The sequence below is a fragment of the Lacerta agilis genome, chromosome 7 (genome assembly GCF_009819535.1).
Source record: "Lacerta agilis isolate rLacAgi1 chromosome 7, rLacAgi1.pri, whole genome shotgun sequence".
Classification (NCBI taxonomy): Eukaryota; Metazoa; Chordata; class Lepidosauria; order Squamata; family Lacertidae; genus Lacerta; species Lacerta agilis.
This window is the reverse complement of record NC_046318.1, coordinates 38,263,614-38,289,409: the sequence shown is the minus strand read 5'-3', so window position 1 is coordinate 38,289,409 and position 25,796 is coordinate 38,263,614. Positions and strand designations below refer to the sequence as shown.

The window sequence follows — 25,796 nt, the reverse complement described above, 5'->3', positions numbered from 1 at the left end:
AAAGGAGCTGCTTGCCTTCTATTCCAGAGATTAATTTCAGCCAGACATCATAGCGTGTGCCAGTGGGATACACAGATTGCACACAGCTACTTCTACAGATCCAAGAGGTTTGTCCTCAATTTTCTGCCTGGTTAGCCAATCCTCTGCAAGCCTGTTAGGCAAGGGTTTTGATGATTGGCACACGACTGCCATCGAATACTACATCTAGCTTAAAACAAGGAGACTTGTCTGAGGCCAGTAAGCTACTTCTCCCAATAGCCCTTTTTTGTAATATCTTACTGTAAAATAACTCTACATCAAGGAAAAGAAGTACCACACCAGATGGTCTCGCAGCAATAACACTTTAAAATTATTTCCAATTAGTAAGACTGAGCCTCTCAGCAGCATAGGACACTAGTGCAGACACAAGAGGAGGCTTGTAGGACTTATAGTGTACAGTTACAAACTTTTAATATACATATTTGATACAAAAACTTTAGCAAGAAAATGATTCATTTGATTGTAGAATACAATATTTTTGTACAGCATGAAGCATTCAGTTAACTTACCCTGTAGTATAAGTCATATCAACTGTATAGGACTTTCTGTATGTAAAGGCAACCTGCCTTTGGGCTAGCAATTCAAGTACGCATTTGCTGGCATGAATGTAGTCTGATGGACTGTTCTTTAGCTTTGGTGTGTCAGTGACCGATTACAAGTGTCTGACTCTTCATACTGCTTTATATTTAGTGATTAAACGCTGAACAAAATGAAAAGGGGTAATGAGAAGGTGAAAGTGAGCTAGTACGAGGACCAAAAGCACAGCTCCTGCTGCACAGTAGATGGTAAGAACTGTGCTCTCGAATGGAAGAAAGCACTTGTAGAGAGAGAAGTCGGTTGGTGTTATACTGCCCTGAGAAAGAAAGGGAAACAGCATTTTATAAGATATGGGGCAAGTGGTTGGGAGCCTGTATGCTTTATAATTATACTAATGGTAGAGTTCAGTTTTTCTCATAGCATCAGTGCTCTCAACTGCCCTGTGCATAAGAGATGCAGACAGCTTTAAAACCTATGTTAGATATTCCATTTGTTAAGCACTGAGCTGCCTTGAGACTATTTTGTGCCATTTGAATTTTTTTTTCCCAGTAAAGAACACAGCAGCTGCTATTTGGCTGGGAAGCTACTCAGACCGCATAGCACCTACTGGCCCTGACCAGGGGAATGACTTCCACATAACTATGTAGGATTGCAGGCTAAAGGTGCTTAATTGTGGCCACTAAGTATGTGGGATGACAAAACATACAAGATAAAGCCAGATTAGTAATACTCTTGGAGTGTTGGGGGAGAGAGCACTGGTCTGCAGGTAATTAGGCCAACAGTCAGACACCATCTACTCCTCAAACTGCTGAAAACATTATATTCTGAAGTAAACTGGATTATCTGGTAAGTAAACACTCTAAACAAAATTAGGGAGACAACATGCTTTCAAAGTACAACTGTTTTAACACTGTGTTACTTACTGAGCGAGGAATAACTTTCATCTATGAACTAAAAATTATAACCAATTTCCTTTCCCCCATGCACAAGAGGCTGAAAAAGTAAACTTAGCACAAAACTGGTTTTTGAAAAGAATAAATATTTAAATGTGTTTTAGAACTGGGAAACTTTTTGTGCTTCAGGTTAATCTACTTAGAGTTGTAATCTAGGATACCCAAAGTAAGCAAACTGTGAATTAGGTTCATCTGATAGAATTTTGCTGCCCTATGAGATAGTAAGTTTGCACTTTTGAAAGACAGAAGAACCATGCAGAAAAGATATGGTCCTGTGGATAAATCAGCTAAGCAAAAACAAGTCTTAATACTGTTTGTTGCAGACTACTGATGATTGTTGCAGTCAAATTGTTTACACTGCATCCTCTTTATAGAAACATACTAAATATAGCTTGTATGTAGACATGTTTGTAAAACCTACAAAAAATACTTTGCACTATACAAGCAGGATGGCTACGCAAGTATGTGCTTTATAAAGTGGGTGCTTTGTATTCAACTTAAGTGTACTTTTGGAGAGGATGGGAGGAGCTGTTTTGTTTTGCTTTTTTACAGGTAGCATCAGTCTGAGAAAATAGCTGATTGCTATGTTGATTTATATTATGAAAAATTATCTGACAAAATAAACTATTTAAACTTACCACTATGAAACTAGGATTGTTTCTGTTCCTCCAACTGAATGACGGAATACTGATTTCTGGGATTTTCCCATTATGCAACACTTCACAGGCACTGTGGGTGTGACCACTCAAAATGAGCCGAGGATAAAACCACCATAGCAGCTATGAGAGTAAAACAATGTTGGCATTTTAAAATGTCTGATTTAAGAAGAAGAAAAGTGCCACACAGCTTGATATATTCTTACTTTGCTTTCAAGTTTCCCCTTCATTTCTTGAAGTCAATGCTAGTTTTTACCCACACATGCAGTAAGATGCTCTCAAATAATGCAGGAAACGATCACGCATACAGAAGCACAGCTTGGAGTAGGGGAGGTGGAGGAAGGACATCTGCTCTTACCCTGGGTTATGGGTTCACGAGGCAAGGCCTGGTAACCAGCGTGCAGATGCAGCACCCTGGCAACCACTACAGACTACCTGCCCAGCCTTTCTCTGCACCTCAGCTCCAGAGCACATACGGTTAAGAATCAAAACACCTACTTTCCTTGGGGTGGCTCCAGCAATCTCTCCTACCCAGTTCAGTTGGATCCTCTGAACATGATCATCCTCAACCGCATGAGTGGAGGAGGGGGTTGATTAGTTAAGGCAGGACTTTATGCATACACCAAATGCACAGCCTGACTCAGAGCAGACTCGTGCAGCCTTCCTGACTGACTCTGAACATAATGGGCTGCACACTTCTGTGCGTACTTTGCAGAAGCTGCATTATACTTCTAGTAGCCTTATTTGAGTATGCTCATTTATGACCAGAAATAGGAATGCCATTAGACAAGGAAAAACAGTTTTATTTTGATGGTAGTAAAAAGCTGCTGTTACAAACACTATTGTTGCGAGAATAGCTCAGCAATCAATGAAATTAAGAATGGATCAAGCAGTGCATGACGGGGGTGGGGGGAGAGAATAAATAAGAAACATGCCATTCTTAAGATTCTTTGACTATCCAAGTGCCCTGTTCACTGATACGCACTACGTTAAGCAATAATAATAAAATTACAATTTGCCAACAAAATAGGCATGCCTTTCAGGGCAGCTAGTACACGTCTTCACAAAAAGAGAACACATTCAACATACCTTTTGAGAAGCTTCTTTTGAAACCACGTCGTACTTTTCTTTAAATATGTAATTCTTTTTATCCAAAGGAGCAGAATCTTCTCCTGTACATTTTGCGTCACTTCTTCGATAAAGAGGATAATGCTGAAAGGGATTAAAACCAAGAAGCAAACAGTACATTAACAAGACCATGATGCATTTATGCTAAATAAAAGTGCAAAGATGACCTATTTCCCAACACAAACACACCTGTAATAGAATTGGAGCTGAAGGTGGGAGCTTGTCTACATCGCTGCACCTTTTTCTGGACTGACTTTGTTCCTGTCAACAAAAACCAAGCAAGTGTTTGTACACACTCCTATATTACACAATAGAGGAGCAAATAGAAGGCGGCTGTTTTCAGGAAAAATTATGAGAGATTAGTAGGTCCTGTCTATGAAAAGACAACTCCCCGCCTAGAAGCTCTAACACAAGATGTGCCTACCATGTACAAAGTACTGCTGACACACGTGTTGAGACAGCGGATGTATCAGAAATAGATAGAAAAATGGCTACTTGTACAAAACCCAAACTTCCACCCTGGAAGTGGACTACGACAGAACAACAACACACACACACAACTACAATTGGGTGACAAATAGCAGAAAGCAGCAGTTAAGCAGCCTAAGGTTCAACAAGAAAGATAAAAGTCTGCAGATAGTTTACTGTTAAAAAGATCAGGCAAATTGGTCTGCTGGAAAATACATCAGATTTGCCAGCGAGTGAGCTTCACTGAAGATGGCTGTAAGGTTTTCAGTGGCTGCTCATGAGTAACCAGGCTGACGCAGAAACTTCTGAAACTAAGTTTCTTTATTGTGCAATTATATACAGTGCAGCTAAGAAAAAGACGTCCAGCTCATCCCTCGGCAGAGTCCGGGAATGACCCCTTCCAATTCTTTCCCCAGCATAAAAGGCACGGGATGCGGAACCCCCGCCTACCCCCTCTGCATCTTTCCCCCCTGCGCAAATGGGGGGATGGAAGGGGTGCTTCTCCTCCAGCCTCTGCCTGGTGCGAGGGCTCTCTTCCCCTGTCAGAGCCATGACTCCTATTTCCTGCTCCCATCTCCCCCTCCCCACTAGAGGACTCACTGCTTCCCCCACTGGAGGAAGATTAATTACTCAGCATCTCTGACAATGGCATTGCACAAATGGTGCTATAACTGAGAAGGCCCTTTCTCCAGTCACCACACTTCAGATAATCATCACCACTTAGAATTGTGCCCCAAAATGCCAACCCAAATCACTCTTAGAACAATGGAATATGATCCCAATTAGTAATTTGCCGGCCTAATTTTTGTACTAACTTGAATTTTCAAAATAAATCCTGCACATAGCAAATTGCAGTAATCTAATCTAGTAATTATCAGGGAATGGAAAACTGGTCAGTTATCTGTAGGCAGGGAAGATCAATGTTTGTGCACCAGCCTAAACTTGTGGAAGCAGGGAATACCACAGAAGCCACTTGAACTACAAACCTGGTCCTTCCAGGTGAGTGTTGCCCCATGCAGAACAGGATGGCACTCTTATGGTCAAGCATCCTCCAACAGCATCTCCCATTTTATGTAGGATGAGCTTCAGTTTACTGACCTTCATAATGATTTCAAGTACTGGCTTAGCACTAGGTTCCTCTGAGGAAGGGTAGGATGTAATTTAATAACAAATACTACCACCCAGAGGTGGAAGAGAGTGGAGGTAATGAAAGCTGAAGCAGGGTAACTGTTCAGTGCCCAAGCCAGATACAATTACCTTTACAATAATCACTATTTTCACATGCCCTAATTCAGTGATGGCATGCTGGCTCTTCTAATGCCATGCAGATACTTTTTATATTCATTTTAATGGAGGGTGGCTGCTGAACAACTCCAGGCATGCCTGGAGGATGCAGACCATTTGGATCCCTTCCAATCTGGATTCAGGCCTCATCATGGGACTGAAACCACCTTGGTCGCACTGGTTGATGATCTCTGGCAGGCTAGGGACAAAGGTGAAAGTTGTTTCCTAGTTCTGCCGGATCTCTCAGTGGCCTTTGACACCATCAATCATGACATACTTCTGGACTGTCTAGAGGAGCTGGGGGCATTGTTATACAGTGGTTCCACTCCTTTCTCATGGGCTGTGTCCAGAAAGTGTTGTTGGGGGATGAGTGTTCAGAACCCTGGGCTCTCACTTGTGGGGTGCCTCAGGGCTCTGTCCTCTCCCCCATGCTTTTTAATATCCCTATGAAGCCACTGGGAGAGATTATCAAGGGGTTTGTGTTGGGTGTTAAGCAGTATGCAGATGATACCCAGCTCTACCTCTCTTTTAAATCAGAACCAGTGAAGGCGGTGAAGGTCCTGTGTGAGTGCCTGGAGGCGGTTGGAAGATGGATGGCAGCTAACAGATGGAGGTTGAATCCTGACAAGACAGAAGTACTGTTTTGTGGGGACGGGGCAGGTGGGTGGGGGGACTCCTTAGTCCTGAATGGGGCAACTGTGCCCCTGAAGTACCAGGTGCGTAGCCTGGGAGTCATTTTGGACTCACAGCTGTCCATGGAGGTGCAGGTCAATTCTGTGTCCAGGGAAGCTGCCTACCAGCTCCATCTGGTACGCAGGCCCTACCTGCCTGCAGACTCTCACCAGAGTGGTGCATGCTCTAGTTATCTTCTGCTTGGACTACTGCAATGTGCTCTACGTGGGGCTACCTTTGAAGGTGACCCAGAAACTGCAACTAATCCAGAATGCGGCAGCTAGAATGGTGACTGGGAGTGGCCACCAAGATCATACAACACCAGTCGTGAAAGACCTACACTGGCTCCCAGTATGTTTCCGAGCACAATTCAAAGTGTTGGTGCTGACCTTTAAAACCCTAAACTGCCTCAGCTCAGTATACCTGAAGGAGCGTCTCCACCCCGATCGCTCAGCCTAGACACTGAGGTCCAGCGCCGAGGGCCTTCTGGTGGTTCCCTCACTGCAAGAAGTGATTTTACAGGGAACCAGGCAGAGGGCGTTCTCGGTAGTGACGCCCACCCTGTGGAACACCCTCCCATCAGATGTCAAGGAAATAAACAACTATCCGACTTTTAGAAGACACCTGAAGGCATCCCTCTTCAGGGAAGTTTTTAATGTTTGAAGTTTTATTCTGTTTTTAATGTTCTGTTGAAAGCTGCCCAGAGTGGCTGGGGTAGAAATATTATTATTATTATTATTATTATTATTATTATTATTATTATTATTATTATTATTAAATGGAGGAAGCAGGTTTCCAAGCATTAAGAGAAACAGCACATCCTTATATAAAGTGAAAAGGCAGAGAGATGCAAGAACCCCATGCACACATTAGAGCAACTTCTCAGTAATAATGTCACACATAAAAATAATGTATGCAAAAACAATGTATGCCAAGAAATCACAAACAGAAGTCAGTTTAGAAAGATTATTTTGAGCACCTCAATGTACACCCATGAAGCTTCCCAGTGAGGTAATTCTATCCTTACCTGCAGTGAACAGTTGAGTTGATGGGAGAGTTCTGCAAGCTTTGCTTCTGCTGTTCTACAGATGATGCAGCCATCACCCTCAAGAGCAACACTGTTCACCATAACAAAGCTACAAGTACAAGAGAAGAAATAATGACATCGATGTGCAGTATGTCTGCAGTAAGAAGCAGCTCCATGCTCAAAATCAGGAAACTCAACAAGGCAGACATCCTGCATCAAATCCGGACAGTGCTGTTTGGTACATGCTCCAGCTACAGTGCATTGTTTTCTCAAACCATTGCCCTAAATTCAGCCACTCTCAAGATCCAAAAGGCATAGTATTCTACATCATTTTATATGCTTACAACAGGAGTTGGCAACCCTGGGCCAAATCAGGGGTTCTTCACCTTTCCATCTCATTCCTTGCAACCATGTGGCCCCAATCTTATCTCCATGGGTCACCTCAGGCAGGTGCAGGATTTCTAAAGGGACAAGGAATGACACGCTGCAAGTAAGATGGGTATCACACCTAGGGAAAATGCATTCAGTGTGGAAAAGGTGGAACGTCACATTCCTTATTTGTCAGTGTGGACCTCCAACCAATTGAAAACTGAAACTGCAACCTCCTCCTTATGGATGATTGTTTGGTCCCAGGTATAACTTGGCACAAAACAAAATGGATATTGTTTTAAGTTCCATTACCATCCTCTATATTAATATGCATGATATTTTTGAACATAACAGTGCACAATAGGACTCATTTCTAGGTTGATGTGCAAGACTGAAGCCTAAATATGTACTTACGATACAAATGCTGCAGACCAACTTGGACAAGTGTCTTCAACCATTTCATTAATTTACAACCCACATAAAGTTAAAACTGATAGCTTCCTGCCATGGCAGATACAAAATGTAAATAAATATTTAAGGTGCAAGTGAACAACAACAAAAAAGACTCACTTTATCCCTTTCCGAGTTATCAGCTTTTCTGAAGTGAAATTGAAAACTTCTGAAAAACGTTGCAACTTGTATTCCGTCATTCTGTGTGAAATTAAAAATAAGTTATATTGATCTTTTTTCTAAAGCTTTAATTTAAAAAGCTAACTATCAAGCTTCAATCAGGTAATGTGTGTATCTAAGTATTAGTTTAAAGTACAGTCCGTCACAGTTCCTTTATAGAAGTGCTTCACAACAGTGGGGCAGACTTTCTAATGAGCATTGAATGCCTCAAGATTCACACAATTCTCACAACTGCTAATCTCCAAAAATCATCATTAATGTTAACAAGATTTTGGTTTTGAACTAGTTTTCATTTTGTGCCTGTGTATTTGAGGCCAACAGCAATTTATTTTCACCAGCTTTTTGATTTTCATTTCTCACATTTTTCCCCTTGAGAGACTTTCACACACATGGTGCTGCTGTTGCATTCTTCCATTTATCTACCAGTTCCTGGATGTCAGACAAGTCGGCTCAAATCACTTCCTTCTTGGAGCAAATAAATTCACTTCAATGAAAAAAACCACAAGCTGCTTGTAGTATATGGCAGTTAAAGACAGCTCAGTATTAAAACCTGTCTTCAAAAGAAAACAGGTAAAGAACTGAGAGTGTGAACAGCTGGGTGGAAACAACACCAAGTGTTCTGCAATCCTGGCACCACAGTCAGCTAGTAACACAGGATCTGATGCTGAAAAGAGAATCCTTTTAGGCAAAAGGGATTATCACTAGGTGAAGCCTTGGTGTCCATAATACAGCTGTATTAAAAGGTTTTGCACTCATTTTCACTCCCCTTATCCTTAATTTTTTGACATTTGGGGAATGCTTGAAAGGGGCAAAACATTTCTCCACTGCCCCGGTAACCGGGCTAATGCTCCACGTTTATAGTCAACCTGCAGCAATGGAGCTGCTGCAGAACAACAAAACAGGAAGCATCGCTTCAGAAGTGCATTAAAAGAAGTGGTGCATTAGCTGGAAGTGGATTGAAGCTTCCCTCAAAAACGGTTTTAACAGTAAACTTGCAATACTACAACTTAAGTCTACAGCAGCTGTATGTCACAGTATTTATCTAACACTTGACTTCAGTGTTGTGTAAGTACTAAATGGCACACTTGTTCCTCCCAACAGATTGAAGCATGTTAACACTGAATATGGAGCAAGGCTCCTCCAGCCCTCTATGTGCACAAGCAGAAGAAGGGACAAAGCAACACTCTGTATGATTTTGCATGCATCCAAGAAATATGTCCCCCCCCCCCATAGATTCAAACCTATCTTAAAGCACTGAGTTTTATAATGCAATGTTCTTCCCATTTTGACAATTCCCACCTCAGTACTGCATCCTGTTTAAAAAAATTACTCACTCATAATGAAAGCCAATGTCGTGGTTGCCAACAATAGCAATTAGCTCAATAGAGGCTGGATGCCTAAACATTTTCTGATAGCGTCTTACATCATCTGACCAGGCCTGCAGGAAAATGCAAAGGTTCTAACTGTATATAATCTAGTTTAAATAACTATTAAATTTTTCATCACTATCATTAGTTATTGCAGTTTGCCCCATATTTCTACTGTCAGTAATAGCCATATGTCATTACTGTTACCATGAGCTGGTTAAAAGCATATTATGGCTGTACAGCATTAATACTGCAGTAAGTCAATAAGTGACCTGCAAGAATGCATTTAGCCCACATAAATAAATCAAAGTAATGTGAACACTGGAGCAAATCTCTCTCCTCAACCCCAGCAGGGCAACTTTGACATGGGCAGGACTATCCACGTGTCAATAATCTGAGGTCATGTGCTTGACTGGCAGACCACCTCACCCATCTGTCAAAATTGGCCTGTGGAAATATTCCTAAGCAATACTGAACTCCCCACACATCAGTCGATGCATGAAGAACTAAGTCCTGCTTTTTGCAGCCGCATCTCTACCTGTCCTACATCCATCATTTGATGCCAGGTGAGAGTCAGGGGAACATGGCCTGGGGGAAATGGCCTCTTGGACCATTAAGTGCCTAGAGCATCTTGTTTTGCCTGAATGCCAGAGACTCCCCACCCCAGCTATATTAAAATAAAAAATAAAATAAAAAATCAGTAACTCATTAATATTTCTCAAAATATAGCATCACATTTCTTTTTGCATGACTCTGAATAAGGGTTATGACTAATTGGGCACTAATAAGGGTACTGACTAACTGGACACTAATATTGACAAAGGATAAATTTTCACAATCCTTAACTGCTTAAGTCAACATAAATTGATTTTCAGAGTCTCTCTGCATGCTAAATCAGTCATGTGACTCACTAAACCAATACTCTGTATACCTGAAGGAGCATCTCCACCTCCATTGTCCAGCCAGGACACTGAGGACCAGCTCTGAGGGCCTTCTGGTGGTTCCCTCACTGCAAGATGTGAAACTACAGTGCCCAGCCCACCCTGTGGAACACCCTCCCATCAGATGTCAAACAGATACGGTGGTACCCCGGGTTACGTACTTAATCCGTTCCGGGTTACAGTACGTAACCCGAAAAGGACGTAACCCGAACAATTCGTTCTGCGCATGCACAGACCGAAAACCCCCGAAAAACAGCAAAAACCACTCTGCGCTTGCGCAAATCGCGCACACGTCGGGTTGCACTTCTGGGTTAGTGGAGTTCGTAACCTAAAAAGTACGCAACCAGGAGCGTACGTAACGCAAGGTACAACTGTAAACAACTATTTGACTTTTAGAAGATATCTGAAGGCAGCCCTGTTCAGTGAAGTTTTTAATGATTGATGTTTTATTGTTTTTTAATATTTTGTGGGGAGCTGCCCAGAATGGCTGGGGCAAAGCAGGCAGATGGGCAGAATATTATTATTGTTGTTGTTATTGTTATTATGCCTACAGCTGCAGCATTCTAAATAATGTGCTGAGGGGAAATCCAAGGTGGGATTCACCTAAAGAACCCTTTCGCAAGACCTGCACAAGGACTTCCAATTTTACAAAACTGGCCCTGGGGCTGGCAGGGGGCAACCCCCAGAACAGTGCAGGGGACTTTCATTCCATCTGGCAAGCTGGAATACTTGCATAGATGGAACAGTGCAATGTTTAATTCCATCCTCAGCTTTTAACACATAAAAATAATCTACTCAGCACATTCACCTAGTTTTAACTTGACAACAGCAAAAAAAAAAAAAAAAACACCCCTAGGCAGATACATTTTCAAATAGCCTCTATCTAGGTCAGGAGTGGGGAAGCACTTTCATCTGGTGGGGCAAATCCAAATGTGACACATAGGTGGCCATAGCTGGCTAAAACAACCAAATTAGGAACTTTAGTGGGTCTAATTTGACCTATGGGTAAGAAGTTTCCAATGTTCAATCTAGGTTTTCCTCGCTCGTCTTTGCTATGGACAGAAAATCTTGGTACCCATCCCATGGGTAGCTTACTGCTAGCTGATGAATGCCTTCATATTATTGATTCATCTCTCACCTCATCTTAAATTAAGCACTAGAAACTGCTGGCAAAAAAGCATAACATATCTGTGTTAACAGATCTCTCCTAAAAGCACTGAAGCAACTGCCTGGTACTTGCCAAATATGCCTGTAGGAACTACATAGTCCAATGTGCTACCTAGTAAAGCAGAATTTAGGGGAACTTGGGCCAATGGCTTCCAAGTTCTTTAACTTAATTGCTACTGATCAGGATACTGGTTAGCAAAGATGAATGAACAACTAAGCTTTAAAAGAACTATATTAGTTTCCTGGTCTCATTCTTTTGTGCACAACACTTTCAATGAAATCCTATTTTGCTTCATGAACGCTTTAATGTTACACACAATACCAACCTGGGAAGAACTCCATTTCCCTTCATCAAAGACATCACCCAGGATAAAAACTATTTCTGGCTGCAGAAGCCAGACAGCAGTTTGGAAGGCTCTCTCCATCTGCCATTCCCTAAGAGAAGAAAAAAGGGGTATCAGTTCAACATACTTAAGTGAATATTATAAGCACTTGTACCAATCTGGGCATGTTGACCTGCTTTGCTTTGTTTTGTCTCCACTATATTGGGTGGGTATTGTAGTCTGGGGTTTTCTTAAGGTAAATGTTTTAATTATGAGTCTTCATCCTACAAGTCTGAAGAGATGTGGTTGTATTGCACGGCATGAATGTAAGTAATAAATTTTGTGATCCTTCTGAATGAAAGCTAGAAATATGTACGGGTTAGTGGTCCGTGGGTTTCATATATAACTCTATTATGTAAACAACAACAAAAGGCTTCTAAAAGTATTTTCCAAGTGATGCAAGTTTAAATATGGATTATTTTACAGTACATACATTTCTACTGAGTTTTCTAACCATGAGGTTGAACCTTTGTAATGGCAGATCATGGGGGTCTCAAATTTCAGTGGTGCCCTGTGTGATGCTAAAATTTCCCATCGCCATCACCTCTCACCTTCCATTCCCCCTGAGGTGCCTCACCCCTAAATGTCAGCATAATTTATTTTAAAACTCGGAGGCTGAAATTTTGCAATTTCAATTTGTGCACTTTTTATTTCTTTTTTACTGACTACTTGGACTGAAGCATACAAGATATCTGGTCAGCTTGATAGCAAATCATCATCATCATCATCATCCACTGCTTTAGCCAAGTTTTCCTACACACAGAGAGATGCAGAATACTGGAAGTGCACAATTTGCCATCATGAGATCAAATAACCACCAAGCCTGGCTACACCCAGTCATTACCTCCTCTAACACAGTGAATGAACATGAATTATTTGTGTGAACTCTAAAGACTATATTTTAGCCTAGCAATAGGATATTACCATTCCATCAGTTGGGAACCAATTTTAATTGGTAAGACTATGAATGATTTTTGCTACTAAGGGGATTTCTTTTATCAATGTTTATACTACCAGTCCAAATAAAGAAGCTTTAGAAATAGGCTGATGAAAAGACTTTAATATTATATCACAGCACATCTTGTATTTAAAATAGCTTCAATTATGGTGCAATCCTATCCCTAGATTCGCTAGAATGAGCAAGTTAGAACATGGCAGACCTTTGGCTCAGCCAGCAAGTTCCCAGCTCAGCCAAACTACACTAGTATAACACCCCACCTCAGCTCAACTGGAAATATGGTGGCATAACTCCCTCATCCCAACTCAAACAGGGCTAACTGAAACCAGTAGAACTTGTGCTGTTCCAGGAGAGGTGAAATGGGGAGAAGGGGCTTATGCTGAATTATAACTCTGTTGAGTTCAGTCATGTGTCCTGGCAACCCAGTGAAACTTATGCCAGCAAAAAGGTACAAGTCAAGCTCTATTTTAAAGGCTTGTTTCCTCTTTGCCAGCCTCAGGCCAGCTCAGCCAGCAATACCCCTGGCTCATTCTTGAACAGTTTGGATCTAGCATGCTTTATACCAGCTCAACTTAACCCCATGCTACAGCCTGCATTGCGCTCCCCCAAAAGGTTGCAGAGCTTAAGAAATGCAAAATGAGTATTACTTCAAATATTACCATGAGAACAATTCTGGATTCTCAAATTTAAGACAGTTTTATGATAACAATATAAAACTCATTAAAACCATTTCAGAATACCTGAGCTTTTAATGTTATTTTGGTTCTCGTGTGTTACAGCAACATGCAGTGAATTAGAAAATATTAATGATAATGATTCCTTCAAACAATGAGTAATAGCTTATGATTATCAAATTGTAAAAAAAAACCCACTTCTTATAGATATATACTAAAGTTTTGGCAATATTAAAATCTGAATGAATGGATTAGCATGTAAATAAGCAACAAGTCACAGGTATTAAGTGGTTCATAACCCTTGTTTTCATGCATGCACAGGCCAACTGGAAAATATACATTTACAATTGCTGCCTGTTACTGATATTTAGTTCTTACCTTCTCAGCTTGTCCAGCCAGTGACCGCTGATTTCACCTAGTAAATGAGTATCAGATAAAAACATAGCCTTCAAGACAGAATTGGAAGTCTTTTCAGTAGCCCTTGGAGCCTTAGCTTTCAATTGTGGCCAGTGACACTGAATTATAACTACGTAATAAATTAAAAATTCACAGAAGACGAACACAGAAAGAGTAAAACAGAAAAGCTTCAGTGCAAAAGTGCCTCCTCTCTTCCCCAAAAAACTGTTCAGGATCCTAAAGCACAAAAATGCCATATCAGCCTACAGGCAGGTCTTTCTCCCCATAGATGGTACCAATATCCACCTACTGAGGCCAGTAAGCCAAACCAAATGTGTGTTTCAATTTTTGTTCTTCACATCAGACAGGAATCCTGCAGAAGACAGACAATAATAAATACTATGAATTCAGTAAGTGATCCAAGCTGCTTCCTCTAGGCTCCAAAACACAATGTGAGAATGTTGATAAAAGTGATCTAACTTACAGGACTGGTGTAAGAATTACTGAGGTAGCATAATACCTTCTAAAGCTCTCAATAAGTATTACCCTAAGTCAACAATAGTATAATATACTCATTAGGACCAACTAACATGTCACCAAGTAGCAAGCAAGCCTTTGAGTTCACCAGATTTTTCTTCAGGGCAATGTTAGGCTACATCCAAAAGTGCAGGGGAGAGCGAAGATGTTCCTGTGTGTGTGATGAAAACGCTCCTGTTCGCAATTATACCAATAATTTATATTTATTTCTGCAGTTCCACCTAGTGAGCACCTTTGGTAACGATCGAGCTAAAACGAAGCAACAGCGAAGTTCAGGTGAAAGCCATGGAATGATGCATCTTTTCTCTCGCCATTTTGTGCGTGGAACCTCCAAGAGCGAAGAGCTCTGCTCAATTCAAAAGCTTGCTCGCTACTGTTGTGACCCGTTTTTAGCTGGTTGTAACAAAGACATTATACATCGGCTGTATTTGGACGGAAATAGAGAGAGAACGATGTTTGATTTTACCTAATGGATCAGCGAGGCGACTTGCAATTTTTGTCAGCTTGTAAGAACCATCCCACTACTTTGCAATCATCTCCCAGGTACTGCCATCATGCAGAGAAAACGAGCCCTCCTCTATTACAATGACCCTCCTACCGCCAATGAGGAAGGAAAGCCCCAATAATATTTCTTTTTGGTAGATCTAGGAAAACGTCAAGGAGGCAGAAGAAAGCCAGGGAGGCTTGGCCAACTTTCTCCTGCAGAAGGGAAGGCATTTCTAAGGGGAAACTACCGAAGGCGGAAGCCAAACCTTTCCTCTCACAGTAAACAACCCGCTTCAAGGTGGTGGTGCTGTTGCTACTCACCCCCGAGAGGAAACTCCCGCCAGGAGCGGAGGACAGAGAAACTCCCCGCCGCTTTGCACGTGTCCCCGCACGTCTGCAGCGGCGCTTCCTGCGGCGTCTGTTGGAACGGCGAAGAGCTCCACTCCGGAGGTCAGGAAAGCGACCGAAGCACTTGCTATTGGATGCCTCGCTTCCTGAATCGCCTCGTTCTCCATTGCGTGCCTCTCATTGGCCTCGCTGAGGCAGCAGTTTGATTGGCCACCGCGTCGCTCTCGGCTGGAGCATGGCGGCTGCTGCTCGCTCGGAGATGGTTATCCTGGGCAGCTGTTCCTGCACAGCTGAGGCGGAGGGCGTGCAAGGGCGATGCACGGGACTCGGGGTAGTTATTAACTTAGCAAGAGGAAACAATAGTTCATTCAAATTTATTCATTTTCATTATTCGTTAGTTCATGCATACACCGCATTCCTTTCTCCCACCTCTACGTTTTGTGTTTTTCGTGCCTGTGAAGAGCTTGTAAGCTTTGTAGCATCTTCAGAGGCCCTCCCCAAGTGTGAAACGACTGGTAGCTACTGGAGAAAAGCTTTTTTTGGGCGGTGGCATCCGTCATAGCTGTCAACTTCTCCCTTTTCTTGCGAGGAATCCTATTCGGAATAAGGGAATTTACCTTAAAAAAAGGGAAAAGTTGACAGCTATGGCATCCGTTACAGAATACCCTCCATAGAGAAGCCAACCAGGCGCCTTAACTTGTGAGCCTTTGAAACCACTTGATTTTGGATCTGCCGCCTGTTGCAGTGGCTAGATGTGGCTTAACAGAAGGTTACACTAACCAAGATTTAAGAGCTGCTCATTGTGAGACAGACTCTGGAATAGGGATTCAACTGGTTTTGGATGGGGAAGTACTCCTTTCCATATTGGATTATTGCAGCAGGTCTACCTTTGAAGACTCTTCAGAAGTTACATTTCGTCCAGAATACAGCAGCAAGCATGTTAATAGGTACTTGTTCCTGCCCTGTACAGTACTTACTAGATTCCCTTTCAAGCATAAAGCAAAATGTTGGTGATTGCATTTGAAGCCCAAAATTACTCTAATGCAGGATATATTGGGGACCACCACCTCTCACCCTCTAAGACCCAGTGAAAAGATCCTTCTCTGTGTCTCACTTGCAGTGGAGGTGCAATTGGCCAGGATTCGCCATGCCCAGATTATGAAATACCTTGCCCCATAAGTAGGATTGGGCCTGTTGGGAGAATTGTGTTTTTGTTTCTCCACCCCAACCCCAGCTTAATTTTAATGAATGTGTTGTGTTTGTGGTTTTGTTTTGTTTTTGTAAAAATGCCTTGAGTTGCTTGTGGTGGGAAAAGGCATCTAATAAATGTAATTAATAACAATATATCAGTTTCATCATGGCTTGTTTGAACTAACCACTATTATGCACCCTGGGGTATAATGAGGATCTGTTTGTTCAAATTAAAACTGAACGCTTCTGACCTCTGTCACATACTACAGAAAGAGAGGGGACGGGAGTTTGCAAGAACAAAGTTCATGCAAGTACATTCATATAATGCTAAACCAAAGTTTAGTGTTACATCTAAAACCGAGAAATAACTTATTAAAAATGCAGAATGGCATAAAGGCACTGCACAAATTATGCAAAGGATAAAAAATTGGTCAAAGTCATGATTTTATTGCAAAATAAGTGCCTTCCTCATAAGCAAGTTAATATTACAAAGTACAGTCAATATTAAACTGTTTATTCATAATCCTGATTGAACATTTTATTTCCACGATTTATTTAAAGTTCCACGATGGCTACCAGCTGTTAAAGTTGATGTAAAAGTGATTCCATATGTTGAACTTAGTTGTTTCAAATACTTTTCATATTGAGTATTAAGTTTTATGGCTTCTTGAAGTGCATATTTTAGATCTTCGATTTCATCAAAAAAATCCTAAAAAGTAATACCACACACAGTATTTTCATTTGTCCATTCTTATATTCACCACTGAAATAGCCTTATAGGAAACAAACCATCTTTAAAATAAAAAAAGTTTTACAAGAACTCAAGATTTGCTAATGAGAAGTCCAAATTTTAATTTGATTGGAATATTACTCCTCTTAACATATAACAGATGCAATATTCTAATCAATGGAAGATTTTGTGAACTGCAATGTGTGCCAAATTCTGGACAAGTTCACAGTGTGGTACTGAAGGCTTGATTACAGATTTTTTAGTTAATTTCTCAGTTAGCTTGGGGTGTTGCTGTTTTTTTGTACACTGAAAAAGACCAGTCAAAGAAATGAACTTAACTACTCATTTATTAAACCTAAACTGTTGGACTGCCCCTATCCTGCGACCTGCCCAGTCAGATTATCCCCTCTTCCCCACTTTACATTTTATAACATTTATTTGTTTTAGTATATGAAAACTAAATCACCTTGGATGTTTTGGCAGAAAGGTGGTATATAAGTGCAATAAGTAATGATAAAGTTACCTTGTCTAACGCAGCAAGCTCATTTCTCAACATTCTTCTTTCTTTAGATAATGATTCATTTTCCATCTTCAGACGCTGAATCTCAAAAAGCAGCTGGTCTATAGTACAATGAAAAACCATTAGGAGCTCACTAAAAGATAAAATCATGTTACATATTCATAATTTTAAAAATATGCTTATATCTTCAGGCAATTTTCTTTTCTAATAACGCCCTGTATCAAAGAAAGTATTGGAATTTAACCTAGCTAGTTGGAAACCTCCATGAATATTGCAGATACTATTTCAGTTATAATTTTAATAACTTTATTCAGAAATAACATGCCAAAGAAACATGATAACAAAGTATATGTTTACCTAAATATTTGCAGGAACAGCTCCCCTTCTTTTTACACACACATTTGTAAGACCCATTATTTCTCTGTAGTGGATCAGTTTTGTCCTTTGGTAACATCTTTTTACTTTCCAGCTCCTTCATCTTTTGGTTTGCTAAGTGAAGTTGGTGTTCCATATCATTAATTTTAATCTATGATAAAATAGTAGAGTGTTGTAATAAGCATTTAAATTAATACTATATCTAGCATCCTTGGAAGCACACTTTACACACTTTAATAAACTTTATTGGCATCAGAAATTAGCAACAAAAATGTGAGAGAAAAAGTCAGTTTCCCATCAAAATCAAAAGATGAAAGTGTGAGGTGGAAATGAGAAATATTATTGACTCAATCTATGCCTGCAACATGTCATACATTGCATAATGTTAATTTTCTGTCAATCAATTTTGTGTCAGTTATATGAACTTTTACAACTGTCAGCTACACTCATCTGTTGGCAGGGGTGCATGCAGCTCCAATCCAATAAATGAACTATGCAAGCAACTCCAAACACTAAACACAATGTCTTTCATCCATACAGGTTCTTAAACATGCAGCCATGTTTTAAAGAAAATATCTGCTTGCTGATTTTTTCTTTATGCAAATCACCCTTGCTGCATCAGATGCTGAAAGCTAATGTCTATCCCATGCTTCCCAAGAGTTTGGAGCTTATAATAACAGTTAAAAATAAAACAAGGCACAATAAAAACAAAATGTCCAATTAAATTATGGTTAATTATCCAACGCTTGACTAATCCTGGCCATTAAAATGCCAGTCTAAAGAAGGCTCCTCCCCCAACACCCGCTACTTATTACATTATCCCCATATCAGATAAAACCTAATTTACAGTAGGGAATCACTGAGATTGGCATTGTTTCAGGGAAATGTCATGAGGACTATGCAAATTACACAAACAGCTAAAAAAAACAGTAAACATCAGTATAGACAAGCCCTAAATCTTGAGCACTCTTTTAAAGTTTACATGAAATCATATGACCAGAGCTTACAGTAAGTCTTGCAATGGTTTCACATTGTCCTTGGTTTGTTTTTAATTCTTTATTATACCTTTTCTGTAGATTATGGTACAACTGGAGTACTCTGGAACAGCAAACAGACAAGAATGATATCAAACTGCTGATTTTCCTAATACCAAATACAAAAATGCTTGTTCAAACCCCTCTGAAAAGAACTGGCAGCAGGGCTTGGTGGATTCCATTCACTACATGCAAAATGTTTGTTTTGATTTGATTTAATAAACACTGACATCCAGGATGTGAAAGATGAGGCTTACGGAGGTGGAGTGGCTGGGTGTGGGTGACAATGGTGAGTAAAAAAAAGGCAAGTAGGGGCCTATACCTGGAGAGGCCTCGAAGAACCAACAAACTCAGGGCTGCCCTTGGCCTATTACCACTGGCCACACTTCCAGGACTACAAGTCAGCTGGGGAATAGAGCAGAAGGAAGCTGAGATGGGGAAGTTAGAGACCTGACCAGCAGAAAAGGACTCCCTGCCCAACTCTACAGATCTGAGAAAGACTGTAGCAATAACAGCAGTGGCAGCAGGAAGGGGAACCCGAATTCCCTACTGTCCCCAGTGAGAGCTAAAGTAAAAAATAATCTAACTGAGGACTTGGTGACACAATTTTAGAACAGCCTAACAAAAGCAAGATTTGCTAGCTGATACTAACTGTTCATTATGAGAAAATGTTAACTCACACAGCAGTAAATTGGATGAATCCACTGACAAAAATGTAACATGCCAAAATAGAAGCTCATTTTTTAAAAAATTGAGAAGGAATTGTTTTTCCTTTATCCTCTGCTGCAATACTATTCACACTTAACTGGAAATACATCTCCATGACCATAAGTGGACTGTTTTAAGTAAATATGCATAGAATCAGATTCATAGCAGAGATACATCTAACTATATTTGCACAACTTACCTAGCATTGTCCTTTACTCCTTCATGTTCCTTACGATAAAACCCATCACCTTTAAGGGGTAAGTGGATTTCTGTTTGAACTGGCACACTAAGTTAAACAAATATGATAACTTAAAATCTCTTCCCCAAGCATGAACATTTCTCTCTCTCTTAATAGTATATTCTGAAGCAATTAAAAACATTAATGCAAAAAATAATCTGTGGCCTCAAAAGCTACATACTTGTATTTTGATTTTTTTATTATCTGGATATATCATTAGGAACAACAGCAATGAGATAACAGAAGTTCCCCAAAGTAAATGATCATTGATCATAGAACATGGTCACATGGTTTAAAGGCACATGCACATCAAAACATGGTTTGAAGGCTATCAGTTTGCTGAGGCTAACCAGGTCTAGGTCTGGCAAGTACCTGTATAGGAGACACCGTAGGAACCAAATGTACACTGCTTTGGGGTATGACTGGAAAAGGGTGGGATATAAATGTATGTATATATGTTCATTGAAAAAAATTCATCTGGACAGTCAATATTTACATTTGGTGAAATGGTTTTTTTTTCTCAGACAGAATTTTTTTTCCAGGGAAATAATACTTCCACCTCTCAAATAGCATTAATATATCACATTTTCAGACAATGAATAAGTAATTCATTCAAAGTTACTTCCGCATATTTTTATTATTATATATAAACTACTACTGTGAACATAGTCCTTGTTCAATGTCTTCAACTCACACAGACTTGCTTTAGGAGTACTTTAATGTAAAAACTGTGCAAATATTACCTAAAGTACTACATCAAATATGACCATAAGAGCAATTATGGATTCCCAAACTACTGTTTCTTAAGTCAGCTTTCTTATAATATCTCATGGCTGCAGTCTGCATTAGGTACCTCAAAAAGCTACAAAGTCTGTGGAATGGGTTCCCATGTCTCTGCAGATCTCATCATGATTTATTTTAGAGATGAGAAGTTACTAAAGTAAAATTAGAATTGGAACCAAAGGAGAGAAAACGGGGGAAGTCACCTAGTATTGATTTGAACAAGAAAAGTTTTTTTTTGTGTGTAAACAAGAAAAAGAATTATTGGTGTGATTTGTATTTGTTTTTAATATGGTTTGATTGTTGGGTTTGTGTTTGGGTTTGTGTTGGTGTATGTGTTATGTTGTTCTTTGTTTTGCAAAAACCAATAAATTCTTTATTTAAAAAAAATGAATATGGGGACGCCGCAGGGGTGCGTGTTGAGCCCGCTTTTATATACACTCTATACATTGTGCCCCCATATACCCAAGTAATAAGTTCATTAAGTTTGCAGATGATACAGCGGTGGTTGGTTTAATCACGGCTGGAGAGGGGGAAGCGGCCTATAGGAAGGAAGTTGAGCAGTTGGCGGAGTGGTGCAGGGAAAACAACCTACTCAACTTAAAGAAAACAAAAGAGATTATTGTGGACTTTAGGAAATGTAAATTGAATATTCAGCCACTTATTATTGAGGGGAAGTGTGTGGAACAGGTCTTGGTGTTTCGGTTTCTGGGAATGGAGCCGAGAAATGACCTAACCTGGGGAGAAAACAGCAAAGACCTGATGAAGAGAGCACAGCAGAGGTTAAATTTTCTGAGAATCCTCCAGAAAAATAATCTCTCAAAGGACCTGTTGATGGCATTTTACCATTGTACTGTTGAGAGTGTATTAACTTATGGTCTGTGTGTGTGGTTTGGGAGTTGCACGGTAAGGGAAAGAACAATGCTGTCTAGGGTTGTAAAGACTGTGGAGAGAATTGGGTGCACTCTTCCCACCTTGGATCAAATCTATATGCCTCCAGGTGCCATAAGAAAGCCGCAGAGATAGTGCAGGATAGTGCACACCCCAGAAATGATTTCTTTCAGCTTCTGCCTTCTGGAAGAAGGTACAGGGTTATAAAGACCAGGACTAGCCGCCTGAGAAACAGTTTCTATCCAAAAACGATTTTGGTTTTAAACGCAGTGTAAGGCAGTCTCTAAGGGAGTACAGTAGCTGTATTTAGTCTGTGGAGCATCAGTTTTTAGGGGGCTAACCAGGTGTAGATTTTTCAATTTCGTTGTTCTGTATGGGACAGTGACAATAAAGATTATCGTATCGTATTGTATTGAAGTATATAATGAGCTATTTGAAGACCCAGCACAATTTACAGAGCATGGCTGCACATGGGAGACAATATCCAATTATCCCAAAAAATCTAACGAGTCAAGAAGAGGAATTAATGTACAGCATTTATCCTTCTTCAAGAGAAAAGTAAGTTTCTATCCAGAAACACTCCCAAAACTCAAATGTTAATGTTTTGAAGAGTGTTTAAAATGATTTCATAGACTGCAAAGTGCAACCTACCTTCAAACCTGATGCATAGCAAACTACAACCTGTGCTCTCCCTGCCCAAGGGTTTGTCAAACCACAGATCCTACGGTATCACCCCTGGCCATTGGCTATGTTGGCTGGGTCTAAACCAGATCTTAGCTGGGAACATGGACATCTAAGGAGCAAAGATATATATAGTCTTACTCTTTCTTTGTGACACAAGTAGGCAGTACCGGTAACTTCTTTTGCCCTTGCAGTTGTTCTTGTAACTGTGCCCAATCATATTCCAACTGCTTGTTTTTTAGGCGTACATGCCTCAGCTTTTTAAGCAGCAACTGATTTTCTTGATGGAGCTGGAAAAGGGAAGGAAAAAAATGTTTCTTATTTTAGGAACAGATGCAATTAGTTAACTAGTGCAATGGAATGGTTCTCACTGTGTAAAACATCCTACTTTCCTTCTTTAAGAATGTTCTCCCTTTAATCAAAATACCTGCAAAACCTAACCTAGAACGTTAGTTTCCAAACTCAGGAAAACATTTTTTTCCTATTTCACATTTTAGAAATGCCCGAAGAACTGTGGGGGAAAGTTTCCAGCCCTATATGAAAAAAGGAGGGGAGCATGCACTAATTACTAGAGTTATTAGCTTTAGGACTATGTTGGGATACTAACTGGCCTAGAACTGTAGTAATATTTTTATCATGTGCAGTATTGTGGTTATTGTAACAAGCATTCTTTCAATTAAAAAAACCCCGAGTTTGAGCACAAATCTGAGTAAAACATGGTACTATATAAAAACTATGACTAGGTAGCCCTTATTTTATGCAGCTTTACTAATTAACTCCTTTAACTCTAGTAAGAATTGAAAACCACTTAACAGATACAGGTCTGCTAGGCACCTAAAGAGAAGTATGACTCAAGTCACCCCATGCACATCAACCAGTACATCAGAATAGACCTTCTGCCTTTTTATCTTACTTTATTCCCCTTCATAATATCTGCATGTCATCTTCTTCCTGTATGTCATCTTTGCCATTTCCTTCGTAATTAAGTCATTTTTATCCTTTCAAATTCTGCCTGAAAATGTTCATCAAAGAATTTTCTAAACCAGGACAGCTATGCTTTATCTGCTTCTCAAAGGCAATTACTATACCACATCCTTATAATTTTAATTTATCCCACTACTCCCTTTTCATCTAGACAGTAAACTTTAAGGCTATGTCATTTTATGTTCTTTCCTAGAGTTCTGCATACTGTTGTGTTATATCAATGTTTCTCAGACTAAAAAAGTGTGCACTCCCTTCTACCCTATCTAACCTTATTAGATATTACTTATATATAACCTACACAAGTCAATCCAATCAGCTCTCATATCACTTTTTCTCAATCAAACTCACATATGCCCCCATACACAGCCACACTACATGACCAAATGTACTAAATGTACCTATACAAGAACAGCATTGCTAGGATACTTTGTCTTTACTTGGTGAGAAAAATCTTTATCTGCCACAAATCCTATTGTAAAATTATGAGGTCACGTGTATGTCAATGTTTAACTTAGGGCACAGTCCATGGAAGATCCAGGGAGGTCCCAAAAAACATCCCTGGCCAGCCAGTCTCTCTTGCAACACCAGTGTTATTACAAGACTAATTAAATAGTTAAAAAATGTTTTCTAGAGTGATGTGAATAGGAAGTAATGTTTATTATGACTTAAGATCACTTTACATTTGTTTCCTTTGCCCCGCTTTCCTGCTGGGCAAATGCATAAATTTAAATATATAAAATGAGTTGGCAAACATTAATAAGCAATGACTTGGTGTATTTCCTCAGTTTATATGCTATAAAAAGCTGTATGGCAGCTGTAAGAAATGAATATGGGCCGTTCTTCCCAGTTTGTGGAGAGGAACACTGAATCTATGCTTTTAGGTTCTAACTAGCTGTTCATAGCCCTCTGCTGGGGTTTGGGGGGGGGAGTGAAACATACACTGTTTTTTGAAAGAATTTATATACCACATCTTCAAACACAAAGCTTTCAGGGTTGTTCATAATATTAATAATAATAATAATAGAACAATGACAAAACAGTATCACAAAGGAATAAAAAGCACAGAAAATTAACATTTAAAACAATTAAGACATTTTAAAGGTCAAAATAGAAAGTTCTTTCCCTGTCGTCCAACACCAAAAGAAAACTAAAGTTGGCACCAGGAAAACATTTGGAGGGAATTCTGAAAGTGAGATGCCACGGTGACAACCCAAAAGGCTCTCGCTGCAGATAACACGGGGTGGACGGTGTGTAGCAGTAAGAAAGAAATTTGCAAAGGACCTCAGCGGACAAGAGAGGCTGCTGTGTGTTTGGAACAAGGGCAGAAGATGCGGGGAGACAGCGGGAGCCGCCCACCTGCCACCGCCTTGAGGTGAACCGGATGCGTCTCTCTAGACACTGACAGAAGCCGCCTGGGGAGCCACTTTCCGCCACTCACTTGGAGGCACCTGTGAACTGACGGCAGCGCCATCCACTTCCCTCCTACAGCCTCCCACACGGAGTGGACACCAAACATCCGGGGAGGGTCACGTGCCCTTCCCCGAAAGAAACAACCAATGAAACGGCGGGAGGGGAGGGGCCTTCCTTTTTAGCAGGCCGTAGCCGCCGGGTTTACAAGTTCAATGGCTTAAACTTAAAAGCTTATTATCTGCGACGAGTTTGCAACGGGAGAAAAGGCCCCCATGTGCGAGCTGTCCTATGTCGCGCCTTCGCTACATGAGTAAAAGTAGTACGCAACAGACGGATAAAACCATGTATCCTGCGCCCGATGAATATTATAAAAACCCTGCCTACTCATAGGCGGGCCCCACGCCGCTAAAGCACAAGTGGTGAAAGGGAGCGAAACCGACTTGTTTACGTTGGTAGAAAGAATTCTATGAGGTCATCCGAACGCGACTTCAGTTTCAGGCCTCCTTCGGAATTTCTGCTTCTGGGTTACCATGGTGACAAGATTCTGACTTGGCTAAGTGACCCCGGTGTCCCCAGCCCGGCACTGAAACGTAACAAAGACATGGCGTCTCGGTTTCGAAAGGAACTCTCTGCGGTCAAAGCTCGTTGAGAATATAGGAGAGTTAACATGCACGCAAACACTTAGAAACTTAAATCACTCAAAATGCAGTATAGCATTGGCTTTTGTAGAACTCTAAAGACACACATTTATTATGGGGGGAAATTTTGTTAGCTTTTAAGGGTCCGCAATACTCTGTTTTCACTGCAAGAGACACTCACAGCTTCCCTTCTGGAAACTGCCAAAATATTAAAATTTGACGTCGTGAGTGTTTAATGAATTTCATATTGCCAATCTTTAAGGCTAAATAGTATATGAGTGTTATCCTGCACAGTTTAAGAATCGTAGACACCTGCTTAACTTTCTGGCAAAAGGAATTAATTGAAAGTTAGGTGAGCATATGAGTGTTATCCTGCACAGTTTAAGAATCGTAGACACCTGCTTAACTTACTGGCAAAATGAATTAATTGAAAGTTAGGTGAGCAAACCTTTTATATAAAAATACAAACAACTTTTAATTTTATTTGAACCCTAACAAACCATGCTATTTTTTGCTGTATTAACTAGACAAGAACAAAAAGGATATGGAAAGTAAGGGTTGTGTCCTTCTCTGGCCTATCATAATATATGTTAAAC

The 25,796-nt window shown here is 40.4% G+C and overlaps 2 protein-coding genes across 4 annotated transcripts; both read right to left on the bottom strand.

The window, feature by feature from the left end:
- Positions 1-425: 425 nt before the first annotated feature.
- MPPE1 (metallophosphoesterase 1) lies at positions 426-15,033 on the bottom strand. Of its 2 annotated transcripts, XM_033154877.1 has the most exons (10): positions 14,994-15,033; positions 13,632-14,022; positions 11,565-11,673; positions 9,098-9,201; positions 7,704-7,784; positions 6,765-6,873; positions 3,503-3,574; positions 3,275-3,397; positions 2,168-2,308; positions 426-892 (listed from the first exon to the last, which is right to left on the bottom strand). In XM_033154877.1, the coding sequence occupies exons 2-10, from the start codon at positions 13,904-13,906 to the stop codon at positions 710-712; spliced, it is 1,197 nt and encodes a 398-aa protein (XP_033010768.1). In that variant the 5' UTR covers positions 13,907-14,022; positions 14,994-15,033; the 3' UTR covers positions 426-709. The 2 variants fall into 2 exon arrangements, with proteins under 2 accessions (XP_033010768.1, XP_033010769.1); XM_033154878.1 differs by lacking the exon at positions 7,704-7,784.
- A 1,600-nt stretch (positions 15,034-16,633) lies between these two features.
- On the bottom strand, positions 16,634-24,775 carry LOC117049858 (centrosomal protein of 290 kDa-like). 2 transcript variants are annotated; one of them, XM_033154873.1, is made up of 7 exons: positions 24,591-24,775; positions 22,310-22,458; positions 19,778-19,864; positions 18,844-18,934; positions 17,819-17,987; positions 17,465-17,562; positions 16,634-16,920 (listed from the first exon to the last, which is right to left on the bottom strand). In XM_033154873.1, exons 1-7 carry the CDS (start codon positions 24,666-24,668, stop codon positions 16,750-16,752), a joined length of 843 nt encoding a protein of 280 aa, XP_033010764.1. In that variant the 5' UTR covers positions 24,669-24,775; the 3' UTR covers positions 16,634-16,749. The 2 variants fall into 2 exon arrangements, with proteins under 2 accessions (XP_033010764.1, XP_033010765.1); XM_033154874.1 differs by lacking the exon at positions 19,778-19,864.
- Between the last annotated feature and the right edge of the window lie 1,021 nt (positions 24,776-25,796).

Coding starts and splice junctions, on each gene's coding strand:
- LOC117049858 (XM_033154873.1), bottom strand. CDS start 24,668: ATGTTTGGTGTCCACTCCGTGTGGGAGGCTGTAGGAGGGAAGTGGATG. Junction 22,459..24,590: donor CAGTTCACAGGTGCCTCCAA/GTGAGTGGCGGA, acceptor TCCCTTTTCCAG/CTCCATCAAGAAAATCAGTT. Junction 18,935..19,777: donor GGAGTAAAGGACAATGCTAG/GTAAGTTGTGCA, acceptor TTGCTGTTCCAG/AGTACTCCAGTTGTACCATA.
- MPPE1 (XM_033154877.1), bottom strand. CDS start 13,906: ATGGCATTTTTGTGCTTTAGGATCCTGAACAGTTTTTTGGGGAAGAGA. Junction 3,398..3,502: donor CAGCTCCAATTCTATTACAG/GTGTGTTTGTGT, acceptor AATCCCTTTCAG/CATTATCCTCTTTATCGAAG. Junction 893..2,167: donor ACAATCCTAGTTTCATAGTG/GTAAGTTTAAAT, acceptor TTTCTTTCTCAG/GGCAGTATAACACCAACCGA.